This window comes from Vespa crabro, chromosome 10, assembly GCF_910589235.1.
Source record: "Vespa crabro chromosome 10, iyVesCrab1.2, whole genome shotgun sequence".
NCBI lineage: Eukaryota > Metazoa > Arthropoda > Insecta > Hymenoptera > Vespidae > Vespa > Vespa crabro.
Window position 1 is genome coordinate 4,755,935 of NC_060964.1, and position 17,167 is coordinate 4,773,101.

Consider the following 17,167-nt stretch of genomic DNA (forward strand, 5'->3'; position numbering starts at 1 on the left):
CATCATGTCTCGTAGAGTAAATATTTAAAGATAATATCCTAAATCGAACGTGTCAATATCGAATACATTCGGATCACGAATAATTTCGAAAATTGATTTCTTTCTTTCTTTCTCTCTTTAAATAAATAAAACAAAAATAAAAAAGAAATTAATTTCAGTCCTTCGAAATGCAGAGTCACGCATTATAAAGAGAAAAAAGCGCGATAAAAATTGTGTCTGGCAACGGTTCGCATTTCTCGTTCCCGGTAAAGTTCCATATACCTTGCTACTATCTACGTCTCTTTCAACTTGCAAGCGAGATCTCTCGTAATTCACATCGGACGGCAGAATCTTCCTCTTTATACTTGTACACTCGTATATGTGCATTTACATGCATATACATGTATATATAATGTGCGTATACGTATAATATCGCATACACGATATGCTTTTAATATCAAGGCCAATTCCATCTCGCTTCGCGTGATTTTAATATCGAAGAATTCGACCGACATCGAATGAGATGCTTTCTCTTGCCCCATCCTTAATTCTGGAAAATAAATTGAATTATAGAAAATTATATATTCTCTTCTTTTTCTATAAAATATTTTACATATCAATTCGTAATTATTCATTATAATAAAAATCGATTATTCAACAAATATTTTATACATATCTGACATAAAATCACAAGCTTTTTTCGTCTATTATAATTTTTAAATAAAATACCGAACCTTGCGAGTAATCATTCATCGTTTATTCGTCGTAAAGTGATAAAATGAAATAAGATGAATTTAGTATTATGCAGTTTTTTTCTTCAGCTCAATGACAATTGAAATTTTATGGAAATTGTAACGATCGATATTGAAACAGAGACAGAGACAGAGATAAAGAGAGAGAGAGAGAGAGAGAGAGAATGGAAAGGGGAGTAGAGTTGACCGTACAAATAGACGATATCGCGTTAATTCCAGCGTGGCCACGTTTACCTATGGAATTCAGTACGAACGGCCATTTTGCATATCATCAATTTATAAACTCGTAATAAGAGATGGACAACAGTATGCAATTCATCGAACGACCAACAAATTTGATCCGTGTGGCATCAAATCTCATTTCTATGGCTCTGATAAAATTTGATACCAATACAGAAGAAGATACAAGAGTAACATAAGAAAAAGGTGTTTCTCTGTTAAATTTTTCATTATTCAATTTACAGCTTGATCCGATTGAAAATGATGAAGTTCCGCTTCTCTTACATCACCTGGAATATCTTATACACATCCGTTATATCACTGGGTTATCTCTCTGTTAATTTTCTTTTCGAATGAACTGTTACGGACTTAAATATGTTTCATTCGATAATACAGGATAGATTATAATTTCTTAAGTGATTTTAAAAATCAATTACATTTTTTTTTTCAAGACATTTAGTGTAATTTTATTTTTCAAATTGTAAAATTAAAAGACTAACTACAAGCTCTTATCGATCGACATGTCTCTATCTCATTATACTTGATCATGTAATAATAAAAAATATTTAAGTAATTTTATTTATCAAAATGGCATTATATCGATAAAAGAAAAAGTGAAATTAATAAGACATAAATAGGTGTAGTATGTTACATGAAAGTTACGATCTATCATAAAGGAATAAAACTATAACGATTGATATAACATATAGCGATTAAAAACTTTTCATTTGATTAAATTCTTCTTTAATGTTCAACAAAAAATGTTTAGTTTCAGGATGGAAGTACGAGCGTAAGCGTGCTCCAATGGATACCAAACATCGACGATGACGGCAAGTTTCTCGCGTGTCGTGCAGAGAATCCAAAGTTACCAGAAGCAGCCATAGAGGATCGATGGAAACTGAAAGTGCACTGTGAGTAAGGTCTTCCATTCGATCCTCCTGAACGATGGGGAAAACTAAAATGGAAAAAGAGAAGGGTGAAGGATATCGCGGTTTCGATACTTTTTCGAAGCGATCCTCTATAACGAAAAGAATAAATTCGATTATTCCGATAAATTCTTCGAAGCTAGTAAGGACAAAAGAGGAGAGACGTATCAAACGGGATTGGAATTTCATTCGAACGCAAGCGTATTCTACAATACGATCCTCCTCAAACAAGGATCCTCGTAATTCTCAGTCGTCTTTAAAGGAAAATCATTTTGATACGTTAGGAAACGTTCTTCTCCCTCGTTCCAAACAAAAGAAAAGTTTAACGCTTGCTATTCAAACGGATCGACCGACTTATTACATTGATTTTAAAGGAACCTAAAAGATTTAACTGATTGCTCAAAAAGCCAATCGAGAAGAAAGGTTTGAAAAATCTCCTTATCTCGATTCAAAATTGCATCAACATCGATATAGCGGACAAAAATCCTATCCATGCTATAAATATTAATAAAAAAATACAAAGTTATCTCGCATAATATCAATCTCACGATATTCTGATAACATAATTGAATGGACGAATATCGCGATTTGTCATATTCGTAGAAAGATCGAAACGGATATAATAGACCGCATCCCTTCAAATTTGGGAACCTCACGCGAAATTATGTACTCCTTATCCATTTACATCTAATTTATCGTGAAGAAGATTTAGGTGTAGGAGATCGCACAGCGGAAACGTCTGCTTGTTTCCGGCAGATACGAGCTATCGTTATCCGTTTATTTACGACAATGTCCGATCGGCCACTCGATGTGTCCTGTATTATCCCTCCGTTCCCATGTATATACGAACATTTGGCATTAACTCGCTAGGTAATCGCTATGGCATCACGCGCACATTCTCGTAGAAATCTCGATGTTAGTACCCGATTTCTCCGTTAACTATAGTGCCAGCCAATTCACTCTCTTCTTGTTTGTCTATCTGTTTCTCTCCACTCTGCCCCTCCTCTCTCTCTCTCTCTCTCTCTCTCTATCTCTTATTCTATCTGTTTCGAAATACATGCTCTTGCATATTAACCGATTTATTTTTAATCCATTTGCATAACTATTCAAAAAATTTAATAAAAATATTCCAACACTTTGTTACGAAAATATAAATTTCCTCATAACACTTAATTTTAGTATTTTCCATGTTATGCATACATTTAAAGCATTCTGATTTTGTTGAATAACATTGTATAATAATTTGCGAAATAACATCTCTTTATATTATAAATCATTAAAAATGTATGCTTTTTACATTTGCCTTTTCTTCTGTATCACATTTTCCTATAATTCCGTAACTCGAAATCTTATAAACAAATTGATTTAATTAATTTCGAACTAAATGAATTTTGCGAGAATCGTATTATAAGAAGTATTCAAGGAATTTGAGGGAAGAACATTACACCAGTGGACATGTAGTTTTCTAGACGAAACTTTCGCTTAATAACCTTCCACCAATAAACAGATTCCTGTGGGAAACAGTGCAACGAACGTACTCGGGATATTTTCGAGAGATCTCTTCCACTCTTGCTTTGCTCTCTCGTTATTTGTACACACGAGCAAAGTGCGTTTTCCACTTTTATTCTCTTTCTCGTTCTCTCTCTCTCCCTCTTCCTCTGTATTTCGAATACTCTTCCATTATCTGTGCTTATGAAATGATATTCTCAAAAAAATAAAAACTTCCCATTGGATAAAATTTCTTGAATTATTGCATCGATCCCTTTCATAACGCGTCGCTCTGATTCGAATTCAAATTCGAAGAAGAAACATGCATGTCCTGATTACATATCGATTTCGTAAAATTGTTAATATATATCTAACTTCTCTTTAACCAAAGTGATAATATACGAAAATGATAATATTAATCTCTTCGAAATGTTAATTTTGTTCGCTATGTGAGACGAATCGTAATGCATTTCAAAATGAAGTATATCGCGAATAGGATGGATGGCCATCGTCGTTACAAAGTGGCTCATAACCGTGCATCTATCAACGTTAGCATCGCCCTGTCAGTGGTAACGATATGTACTTTATCAGACACGTGCTGCATGACCATCCTAGTCTGTGCCACCACACGCGTCGTATACACCTATACGTATGTATATAAACGTGCAATACGACACGATTGTGGTTAAGAAAACATTAACAATAACTTTTTCGTTATAAGTTTCTTCCAATCGAAACAATAATAAATTTTCATTGACATAGAACCATTACGATTATTGATTATATTTAATATTTCGATAATATCAATAGGAAACAGATACACTAGATAAAGATAAGACAAAGCGATTCTCTAGCGATTATGTCCCACTAGGTTAATTTCCAATACCAATTTAGCTCGTTAGGTGTGTCGATGTGCAATGTAATTTATCCCTGGGGAAGTATTAATAATCAACATGGTTACATACAATTCGACTCCATGTGGCTAGATTGGGTCTCTGCCGCAAGGTCGTAAGCGGGTAATGGTAGGTGTAGAATAACTAGAACGTAGATGAAAGAGAAAGGGGGCTGAGGTTAACCGCATACCCCATGTCACGTGGTTAACGATCTGTTCAGTCGCATGAAAACTATTGCACCACGTAAAATCCACGATTAGAGCTCTTTCGGTATCCACAAATATTTTGTTTCCTTCGATAGATCAACGAGGCGGATATGCTATCAATGAAAATCTAAAAGCCCCGATCGAGCTATTAAAATTATGGAATAAATATCGTTCCGGTTTTATTACAAAAATATTTATTTACTTTATTTTTCAAAGGTATTCTCATTAACATACGAAATACGCTAAAATCGATATAACTAAAATCGGTCTTAAACGTTGTAAAAGGTATGAATACGGTCGGTTTAATCTGTTTAATATAATCAATTTAATCTGGTTGTTACTATCGATTTAATCTGGTTGATATCTTATGCGCTCGTGTTCGAGATAGTTCGTGATCAACGTTCGCACTCTCGATGCAAAACATATCCTTTGGAAAAGCTTACGAGCTTGTAAAGAGTAATAACCGCACAAAGAGATATAGAACGGAATCTCTATTCGAGCGGAATCTCTTCCATCGATATGTGTATCCGTTGTAGGTACGTTAGTACATTTGCCTAATCGATACGGATGGACGAATGTCGAATAACAATAACATCAGCGAGGAGTAACATCACCGCGCTACCGACGAAATATCGTTTACATGATATAGTGGAATAAATTCGAATTCTATATCATTCAAAATTATATTACGATTATTATGATATATTTATATTATTTCTTAATGATTCAACGCCCAAATATTATTATAGAGATTAATAAAAACTATAAAAGATTTGTCAATATATTATATTTTACTTTAATTCCAATGCAAGAAGTATTTACATTCTTGTATGAAGAAATGAGAATCACAAAAATGAAATAAATATACTTAATCTTATATGATACATTAAGAAAGTTACCATTTTATTGTAAAAGAAAAGAATTCGATTCAAAGCAGAATTCGTTGAGAAGTAATATTCAATCGGAATGTAAATTGTACTTGCTGAATGATCTCGCTGGATGAAAGATCGGAGTCTATTAACCATTGATGAAAATGAAATCGCAGGAGGAGTTAGTTCTTCGAGGGTTGCTCGACGCCATGCGAGTTAGCACCGGTATCGCGTCAGACGGTTAACGATCTGTTCGTTCAAGCGAATGCTCCTCATCGCAAATTCTCGTGCGTCGTCCCACGTGGAATGCGGGGCATAGTGCGTGTTCATTTACTGGAAAGCTATTTCGTAGTTCCCATTATTGGACGAGTCATACAAACTCGAATTCACCGTAACCAACCTTCCCTTCCTGCGAACGAAGAATCGCACCTCTAAACTTTTCGTTTTCTCTTTTCTCTTTGATCATTCATTCGAATATCAAAGCTTTTTCTTGAAATTTCCTTTCCATTAAACTCGCCAATTAATTTTGTGTCTGACGTGTGATGCCTTCGCAATCATTGTCCCATTATTAATCGCATTAGACAAATCAACGATTTTTCTTTTTTTCTTTTTTTTTCTTTTTTTTCTTTTTTTTTCTTTTTTTTTCTTTTTTTTTCTTTTCTTTTTCTTTTTTTTTTCAACCGATATTTTCATTTGGTCGTCAGATTTATTCATTTATTCGCATTCATTATTTTTTAGTCCAAAAAAATTGTCATTTTCTCGTTGATCATCAGTGACATGAAAAAAATGCGGAAAAATTTGAAACTTAGATCTCAGGGATTTATACAGAATGAAATATCTTTTTTAGAAGTAATAGTTGGCTCATCTCATTTCATTTTACATCCGTCAGAATGAATCTCTAAATATTTTTCAACACTCTCATTTTACTTTCCTACGTTTAATTACTCTTCTTGTGTTTACTTTCGCATTTATCTTTTTCACGCAATAGCTTTGCATTTTGATTTTATTTTCATTTTTTGACATGTATCATTTACAAACTATAATATTTTATTTTCTTATATATTGTAGACTGTCGGTAAACTTTTTTATTTAAGTGATATCATACATACATTTATTAAACTCTACAAAATAGTCTTAATCATAAAAAGTTGAATTTATGAAAAGAAAAACAGACGTTACAAACGACGAATAGATTTCTTTTCTTCTTATCTGCTCATGTGATTTTTCAGAACGACGAAATAGACAATAGAAAAAAAAACGTGACATTTCTAACGGGAAGCTATAATGCACCCTGGCATCGTCTTTGAGCAATTGTAAGAGCCTTAAGCTCTTTGGAAAACTGGAAACAGTTTAGTTTAGAGAGTTGTTTCGAACGAGAGAAAAGAGGAGGAGATCGAGCAAACGTGAGCTCTATAAATTGGACAGAAAAGGATTGCTACTTGCGAAGCACGAACGGAACTTTGTCGTTCGCTCGCGATAAAACCTAGCTACTTTAAAGAAGAAATTTAACCATTTGCAGGGAACATCAAGAAATTGTAAAAAACTCACGAAGCTCTTTGCACAAAAATGTGACCTCAAAATGATATAAAGCAAATAATTACTTTACTATTCTGTGACAACCAAAAAGATTATTAGACGAAAGATACGTCTGAGACATTAATATACTACTTCGATACAGACGTCTGCGATACTGACGTATTAAAAGGAAAAGGGAAAGGAAATTTGATTCTTGATAAAGAAAATAAGGTATTCGATAGCTAGCATAGGGAATGATTTCTAAGGGAACGTACAGGCGGCTTTTCCTTTGCTTTCCTCGCCAGCATCTCTAGTAGAGGCACCATTGTAAAGAGCTACCCACTCCACAAATCACGGCGTACGATAAATGTTCACCGCTGGTTTTACCCAGTTATTTATTACCATGCGCGGCTATGGGAGTTAAGAGCGAATACTCAAGATAAAGGTTCATTCGTGTTAGTTACTCTCTCGCAGAATCGCCTAATCGACATCTTCGAAAATAGTAAAAATAAAATCCGATTCATCGGTTTATTGTGCCTTGAGAATCGAATCTTTAATTTTATTGAAAAAAAAAAAAAATAAATAAATAAATAATTGACAGGTAATCCTTTTAAATCGAATATTCCCTTTGTCTTGGCACAAAACAAGCCTCAATTAAATACTTAAAGTACTCATAAAATACGATATCCCTTGTATCTTTCATAGAAATAAGTATTTACGTGAAAAAGGAAATATAAGAAAATCGAGGAAAACTTCGAACCTTGTTTGTAGTAAATCGTCACAGAAGCAACATTGAAGATTATGTCAACTACAGAACTATCATTAAAAGTATTTACATCAACGTTAATTAATTCATAGAATTTACTCTTAAATTATAACTGAGCAAAAACGAACTATGAAACGTTTCCACCTTTAATGAATCTAAATGTTGACGGATTATAATTTCCATTCCTATTTATTACTATTGCCGTATAATTGCAAACTTCTAAATCCTTAATCTCACGTAGCAAAACAGTATCGCTACGATATTCGATTGAAGATACGATACTTCAATTTATCGGAATATCGCCAAAGGCCATATTGCAGAACTCAGGTTTTTTTATTTTTCAAATATTTCACGTATTCAAATAATGATCTTCTCGCTGATGGAATATACGATTATTAAATCCCCCGTAAAACGAATATTCGGATTAATAGGTTATGGACGAAAGCATTTAATAACGATAACGCGATTGCATTAGGTATCTATAAGCAGCATATACGCTACGCATTTATAAATCTCTTTATTTTGGTGTAAGCCGTACGTCAACATCCGTTAAAATGTATTTTATCGCGCTACGTGAGAATTTTATTTATTACCTACATCGGCTCGGACCATCCCAAAAGTTTTGTTTTACTGCTTAAAGAAGATTCTGCAGGTTATATTGTTACAGACACAGAGTAAACAAAATTCATCTAATCCGGCTGCATATTGTTGCATCGATATTGTGTCACGAACGAATAACCAGTACCATCAACACCGCGATTGGACACCCTGCATTTTGCACATTCGCATAGAGAAACACGACATGGTTGTGCTCGAGATACTTTATTTTCCCTCATTCCTCTCGGCGAGAAGCGATACTCCCGTTGAAGTTTCCTCTTTGTTTCCTCCTGGTATTTAAATAAATTCATGCGAAGCTTCGTTGCATATCGAGTTTCGAGTTTTCAGCCTCGACTCGAGGCAACGAAATACATATAGAAAATCCATATCGTCCTCCTTTGCAAATTTTCCTTCAACCGAGTTTTTTTCGACGATCGACGAAAAACTAACAGAACCAAAAAAAAAAACCAAAAAAGAAAAAAGAGAGAAGAAAAAGGAAAAGAAAAGAAGAAGCAAATAATTCCGTAAGTCGCTATTAAATTGAAATATCTCTTTAGATTGATGATATTTATGCGCTTCATTTCGATAACAAGTTTCCGTCGGAAATTAGATTGGATGTCGCTGTGAACGAAAAGTTTCGTAATTTCGTTCGAAAATTATTGCGAAGAAACGCGTCGTACAATTCGTCTTGGGAGATGCATCTTTGCAAGAGTTTCTTACGTTCTCGAAAGAGACCATTCGTTTAAAATGAAGAAACGATTCCGTTTCTACGTTGAAAAAGGAGAAAGCAACGATGAAAGAGCGAAAAAAAACGGAAAACCGGAGAAAGAGATTCCAAGAAAATTTGTGAGTTTGGCCGGCTCGATGCATCGAACATATCGGGAAGCCGAAAGTTCTTTGCGAGAGGGGTTGGTCTTGACTTTACGAGGCCTTCCGATTTCCGCGCATCGCGCGTCTGGCTTGCACACGCGAATCCTAAGAACATATCTTTCTGGCAGGCTTTGCTCTGCGACCCCATTCTTCCACTGGCCTAACCTTATTTCCTTCTGCCAAGCATTTTCTTATCCGTCGATGGCACCTTTATTTGCAATAAATCACAAAGAAACCGCCCGCTTATAGTGTATTTACTACGATATCACCGCTTTGCTGCTACGAAGCAGATCGTCCATTTATTCGCCGAACGAATCCAGAAATTGTGATAGGATGCCTTACGTTTAACGCAATAATCGAGACACTTTTCACGAATAGAGATCGTCGATGTGCATCAGTTCATCATCTGTTATTCTTACTAACTGATTGAGCATCGATATTCGAGTCGTAGCTTAGCTCAATTTTCGTCCTTGGAGTAAGGCCAGTATCGTTCGAACTGATATTACCATGCAAACTTGTAAAAGTGCCAAATAGGAGATAAAAGAAAGGTTATTGGCGGCGGAAATGATGCCGGCACCGTGTGATCACGAATGAAAATTTTCGACAAAAAAAACTCGAGTTAAGTTAGTTGCTTTCGCTTACTTCCGTTCTATAATTGGTAAATTTCCGATGTATTTAATTTTTTTCGTATAATCAAAATCCTTTGTTTCTTTAAATTCATTAACTCCTTTTATCTTTCTCATTCCTTCGTTGAAACAATAAATATCTTTAAACTATGAGCTATTTGAGATTTCGACACGAATCTGCCGAAAGAAAAAGAGAAATTTGAAGAATATATAAAATTTAGCACACGTCAAATTTAAATATTCTAGAAATATTCGAGGAGCTTTTATCATTTCGATTTTTTCATTTCGTTTATCACTCGAAGGGATGAGAAGGAGAAAGTGAACGAACGAGCGAACGAGCTAAAAGAACGACTTGAATGTAAAAAAATATACGTGCTTGTGAAATATAGAAGAAGGATCGGAGTACCCGACCACTCTCGTCTTTTTCCAAAGCCATCGCCCTTTCCCTTCGCTATTTTCATATTCTCTGTATGTATGTGCTTCAAACGATACGCTCTCCGAAATCCATTTTCCTGCATATCGTAATCTAAACTGGAAAGTACTCTCTCGCGATAGTATATCACCGATAAGCGTTATAAATGAAAATGCACGAAAGATTTTTTCGATGCTCGCACGAAAGATTTCATTGAAAAAACGTTTGAAACACGTCTCCACCGGGACGGTCGATTTTAAAAACACGAATTGCTTTTCTGCTACGTTATCAAAATCTATGGTAACGGTAAGAGGCTTTGATTATTAATATCATTATAATGTCTCTTCGATATAAATATATATATATATATATATATATATATATATATATATATATATATATATATTGGGATAACGGAATATTCTTGAAATTAAACGTAGATAAACTCCATAAAAAGTATTAAAAGACAAAATAAATTCAAAAGAATAATAATATCTCTACATAAATAGATATAATAATTTGCTTTCTTTTTTAATACTTTTCAAAATCGAAAGGCTTTAAGTTGAAATGGACGAGTAATATTCTTTTCGGAAACAAAATTCTTTGAATACGCTACTACTTCTTGCGCAGATACATTGAAGAAAAATATGGGACGATAAAACAGCGCTCCAGGTAGGAACGATCAAAAGTATTAATGTCTTGCGATAATTTTTGCCTTGTGAAGAATTCATTTTCCTCCTTACGATCGTTCGTACATACGAATGGAATATAAAGACGAAGAAAGAAATAAAAGTGAATGACAATGCAAAATCCGGTCTTTTTCTCGAACGCTTAATATTCTACGTAGTGATTACAGAACCAAGCGAAGGGGAAAGTAGAAGAGACGACACGATAAAGGTCAACAAAGTAAACCGTGTCCTCTCAAGCCACAAGGAGATTGCGCTCGAACGGGCCAAGCATTCCCTTTCTCAGATATTTCCTGAGAACCCAAATATTTTAATGACAAATCTCTAGAATCGATCGCCCTTCTTTTTATATAAAGAATGATTTCATCGTGTCTTCTCTAAAAATTATCCACACGAATTTTCAACATGAAGAATTCTGAAAAATCGACTAATACTTGGATATTACCATCGAATTAATATTTTCAGAAAATTTTAATTCTGTAAAAATAATTTTTGATGCACCATCTCATTTTCTCGTACAATTCCACCAATTTATCTATGTACAATTTATGTACACGTATTCGAACAAAATATCGTCCAACCGAACATTTTGCATATTTATCAATATTGGAAATTAAGTTGACACTTCGTTATTCGTTATATTTAATTTGACCAAAATTAATATGATACCAGTGTTTTCTTATTTATTCAATATCAGTTTTTTTATCATTTTTCCATGTAAGCGAGAACTATTTTCATATAGCTGTGTACGCAAGCAAATAAAACTTTTCGACTATTTCTTTATCCGTTTCGAAAATATCAGAAGTGGCTTTGTTTGCCAAGTGAAACAGAAAAAAAGAGATAGAGAGAGAGAGAGAGAGAGAGAGAGAGAGAGAGAAATTGTTACTTGCAAATTGCAGGGTATCATACGCAAATATTTTCGACACTCGTCAGAGTATTGCCATAACGTTTAAACTTATATTGAAATTTAAATTAAAAAAGGGAACGTATTTAATAACGGGGCTATGTGTATCTTTGGACGAACAAGCGGTCAGGATCTGAACTTTTTACATCGAAGTGCAAACCGATATTTTAAACACCCATTTTCCATCTTCACGTCGCATCCGTTAATATTATTCTCCCGTGAAATATTTAGAGCAATAACATTTTTATATATTTTTCAAGAACCATAATGATTCCTTGTCTCGTTAATGATTTATAATGAAAAAAATTTATCTCCTTGCCTTCTATCGCTAGCAGTTAAAGATTCTACTTTTTCTTCGTTGATCGATTCTTTTACGACAGAATAGAGCTCCGGCTTTCTTCAGCGAGCATCGCTTTATCCTCGGACAAGAAAAGAACGATCGTAGCTATCCTTGGATTTGCGATTTATGAAGGCAAGGAATCCGAAAGCGACGACGACAACGATGACTACACGACGGTACTAGACTAACAAATTGAAACGATAATGCGTAAAAAGTAGAATAAAAAAAAAAAAAGCATGACGCTTGCAGATGGTATAATGGGCATATTCTCATTTATGCATTGGAACGTAACGATCCGACAAAAGCGTGCGTTTGCGGGAAAACTCGAAAATCGCTAATTGGAGGATCATAAATGCAAATTTCAGGATTCCAAAGCGGTAGTGCGCCCATCGTTCGTCGACCGTCTCTCGTTGCACACGCTGACACGATTTTTCTTCACTCCCTCCCTGCCTCTCTTACTACACCAATCCTCCAACCAGCCACCACCAACTCCAAGCCTCACTACCCCATCGCTCTATTTTTTAACTCTACCCCGCGAAAATATTGCACGGAAATGCAGAACGATCGTGGACCGCCACTCATCAATCACGTTTATCACACTCACGTTTCAATCCTTCTTCCAGCTTGTTTTTTATGCTCGCTCTTTTTTTTTCAACATCCTACTACCGTACGACTACCGGCATACGCAAAATCGATGACCGGCCGCTCAAAACCTATACCAAAAAAGTCTGTCCGGGTCGGTCTCTCTCTCTCTCTCTCTCTCTCTCTCTCTCTCTCTCTCTCTCTCTCTCTCTCTCTCTCTCTCTCTCTGTCTGTCTCTCTCTGTCGCATATTTTTCGCTCGTTTCGTTTGCCAGAATCGTGTTTTTCTTTTTTCTCTTTTTTTTCACCTCGATATCATCAAAGTGATCGTTCAGTCCACTTGCGTTATTTAGCTTCCACCAAATCCGATTATATATTTCGATTCGCTCAAAACGCAGTGCCTAATAAGTATATCGGTTGTAACAGAATTTCATGTTACAGAGTAATTAATTCAGGTCCTATATATTACATAAGTCCTAGTATTTCTTTTCATCATTAAATCTAAATTCGACAAGAAGGTGAAGATTTGTGAGAAACGTGCTGAATGTGAAAGGAAAAGAAACATGGAAGCAACTATAGGCACTAGAAAGAAAAAGCGAGAAAAAGAAGCAAAGAAATTTGGAGTGGAAAAGAGAAAAGTTAAACTCTTGAGAAACAGCAAAGACAGAAAGCGGTAGCTTTCGTGGGTCGTTCTTTAATATTTAATAAAGTTCGCGCTCGAACTCGCAAGGGACATAAAAAGACAAAACTCGAAAGAGAAAGAATGAAAGAAATAAGATAAAGAGAAGTATTATTCTTTCATCGAAAAAGAGAGAAGTCGCTATTTAATCGTTAACTTACATAAATAAATTAAGAATCTATTATAATCTAATAGATACATAAAAACTATTTGATAATAATTAATATTAATGGGAAAATGAAAAATCGTAGTTGCATCTGCAATTTGATTTTTATTCTAATTTTTTAAACAATCGCTTATCCTACATTACCTATATATAAATGGTTATCTGAATTTTTTTATTTCTATTTCCATTCGCAGAAAAATCTTAGGCAAAAACTAAAATTATCATATTTAACGATGCTTGTTTGTGATCGGCAAAAAAATTTCAGCAAGAAAAAGAGACAGAGCGATCGCAAATAAAGCCGAGAATATATTGAAATGATCGAATAAGATGGAAAAACTGACCGGTAACATACATCCCTTCTACGTTCTTCCCCACCTACATTTTCTTCCAGTTTCTCTCTTTTCTATTTTTACGTCCGATCCGTCAGATTTCTCCCCGTATAGCAATTCTTTAAATCGTTTAACCAATATCAATTCATGACAAGAATTCTACTAACATTCCATTAGCTACGAACGTATTCGTAATACACTGATAAATAGAATCGGCCGACTATAAATCGAATTATCCATACGAATAAATACACTGTGATCCTTTTTGTTACTTTATGATCATTTTGCTGACACTAAAAATAAGGAAAGCTTTGAAAATTATAGGAGTATTATCGATACATTTTCTATAAATGATTCATTAACGGTAATTAAATCGAATGAATAATTACCTTTATTGCAAATCGTTCGATTTCCATTGTAATGTATGTTCACATAGAAACGCAAAATTATATTCCTTTATTAATTACTTTTCCAATGTAATTATGTATTTTGTTAACGAAACACGTTTACAATTTGAAAAGTTATATATTCGCGACGCGTTTGTATAAATGATAGAAAAGGAGAAAAGATTAACCAACATACACATATATCTATTTTTAACACGCATGCCGGTTTCCATGGGTTTGAATAAAAAGAAAGAAAAAAAGGAAAAAGTATCGTCCGTATGGCCGAACGGTGATATAAAAATCGTTGATTAAAAAACTTCGTTTCATGGAAAGTACCATTTCGCGATAGACGCAAACATAGTGCTGCATCGAACGTAACGATTCTCATCGAACGTCGAAACATCCTTTTGTACTTCGTATCGTTCTTCGATCCGACGGCAAACGAAAACAAATGATCCGTACGCGCGTCCTCTCGGCGGAATACATTTTAATTAATGGATCGGGGACAATAGATCGAAATCGTTCGTCGATCGTAAATCGACGAAGCTCAGAAGCGTGCCATTGTTCCCCGTCCAAACTCTATGGAGTTCATCGGTAAAAAGCGTTTTAAAAGCCCTTCGTTGCTTCTACTATTTCTTTTCTCTTCCTCTGCCTTTCTCTCTCTCTCTCTCTCTCTCTCTCTCTCTCTCTCTCTCTCTCACTCTCTCCCTCCTTTTATATCTTTTCTTTTTTCTTCTCATTCTCTTTTCGAAATGTAGCTATGAGAAAACGCCTTGTGGCGATTCAGGATCATGGTCTTTTCCAACGTCAGTCCAGAGAAAAAGAGTGGGGAAACCTTGAAAGAGAAGTAAAACAAAAAAAAAGAATTACTCTCCGCTATGCGGTTACAAAGAAGCTTTCGGCTTATTATTTTACTCACGAATGGGGCGAGTTGGTTGGTACGGTGACTAACGAATTTTACATACGTTGACGCTTAGAACTTTGTAATAACATGAGTCAGCTTTCATCTCGAGGTCCAAAATCAATGAAAACACCTAAAACGTAATCGGATAATGATAACAATCACGTAATAATATTCAGAAGAAATTCGAAGTCTTTGAATTTAGATTTTCTTCAATGAGACAAACAAAAATATTACTCAAATGATTGGATATAACTTTGAGTTCTTGTAAGTATCGTATAAAAATACGATCATTTTCTTAGAAAGTATATTTATAAATAGCATTGGTTCTCTATTTATTAGTTTTATATTTTATAAATCTATAATACGATATAATGATGGCCCATTTAAAATGTATTTCTTAAAAATAAACAAATTCTTTTTATATATTTAATCTCTTTTAAATGCAAAATCAAACAAGGTCAAAGAAATAAAATTTTCTACGAGAAACCTTATCTTCCTATATTGCGATGCAAACGCGCACGTTTTCTGATTCTCTCAGCTTCGATTTTCACAAGGAAAAATTATTCGTCGTAACGTCCGTTTCGTCCTTCAGGAGAAGGGAATAACGACGTTCTCGAACGATTTTCGCGAGAGGTTTTCGTTAAGAATTTACGACAAGCGATCCTCGAAAAGCGAACGATATCAACGCGCTCGAGAGACCGTTAGAAGATGGGTCCATTGCGCTTCGAACAGAGATCAGAGAAGGAACGAAGCTAGAGCAGATTTTATCGAACGGAAGAGACAGAGTGAGACTTCTCTCCAGCCCAGTCGAGTAAGGACGACGTGTTTCTTGTTTTACGGCCGGCTATTTAGATTTTATACGGCCGCTTCCGCCACTCCTCTCACATTTGCACCGTATCTTTACATCCGGAACATCGAAACGTGCCGCGGCAAAATCGAAATCGCAGCATAGACGATATCGTTCTCATCAAATTGCTTTGAAACGAGTTATTCGCCAACTTTTCACAGACATCACCTTCCTTCTCCCTTCACTACGCTCTCTCTCCCTCTCTCTCTATCTTTTTCTCTCTTCCTCTCTCTATTTATCATCCTATGGAAAACATTTACTCATTGTACAAAAACCTTATATGAAAATAACATTTCTTTCTTTTTTCCATTTAAAATCAAAAATCGAAAATCTTGTAATTTTTTGCTTTGTTTTATTCATTAAACTTTATAAAATTAATTTGTAAAAAAAGATAAACGTTTATTGCCATACTTCTGAAACAAAAATGATCTTTCAACTTGACTTTATTGAGCCAATAAAAATCAAAAATGTATGAAAAAAGTTATTTTAAGATTCAATTATCTTACGTAATTATTGCTCAGTGAATTCGTTAATGACTCTCAGAAAACAAAGGATAATGCTATCGATAAATTTCTAAAAGACCAAAGAGGATTTTTTTCATTTAATTACAATACTGTAAGATTGCTGATAGCTTTATTTCTATCCGAGCTTTTCTCTTGAAAAAGATACGCAGAAGCATCAACTAGTGCAACTTTCTTCTCGTAGTTTCCTTAGTAGCTTGCACGTTAATCGCCTTAATTACTACAAACAGATTACTTTCGACAGAGGAAAACCATAGCAAATTCCTAGAAAGTCCCATGAATATTTACAAACGGTTTACCTACAGTCTAATTTCGATCCACCTATTCCATTACTTTCGCGTGCTCTTAATCGATGTAATTCTTTACTTGTTATATTTAACCTAGAATGCATTAAAAGAGATTTATTTTATTTCTTAACATAAACTACGATATTTCGAGTACAATGATACGTATAATGTTTAATAAATATAATTAGAAGATCCTTCAATGTTAACAAATGAAATCGCATCATAAATTCGTAAGGTGCATCACGATTCGATTTAAACTCGTCGACTTCAAATTTCTTAAAGATAGGAACGATCTTATTTTACGCTTTTCGAGTACAAGAAGCCTCATAAAAGGCGTTATTGCGAGGACTCGTAGAGAGGACCCATCGAGTACGACAAATTCGTCTGTTCATGGAATACGAATTCTAATCTCTAAATCC

At 34.6% G+C, this 17,167-nt stretch overlaps 1 protein-coding gene across 2 annotated transcripts in view; it reads left to right on the forward strand.

Moving 5' to 3' along the window:
- LOC124427693 (nephrin-like) overlaps window positions 1-17,167 on the forward strand; it is a 125,855-nt gene that overhangs the window by 84,504 nt on the left and 24,184 nt on the right. For both annotated transcript variants that reach the window (XM_046970932.1, XM_046970931.1), the window contains exon 8: window positions 1,720-1,861. In XM_046970932.1, the coding sequence (XP_046826888.1) occupies window positions 1,720-1,861 (142 nt within the window). The remainder of the gene's footprint in view (window positions 1-1,719; window positions 1,862-17,167) is intronic.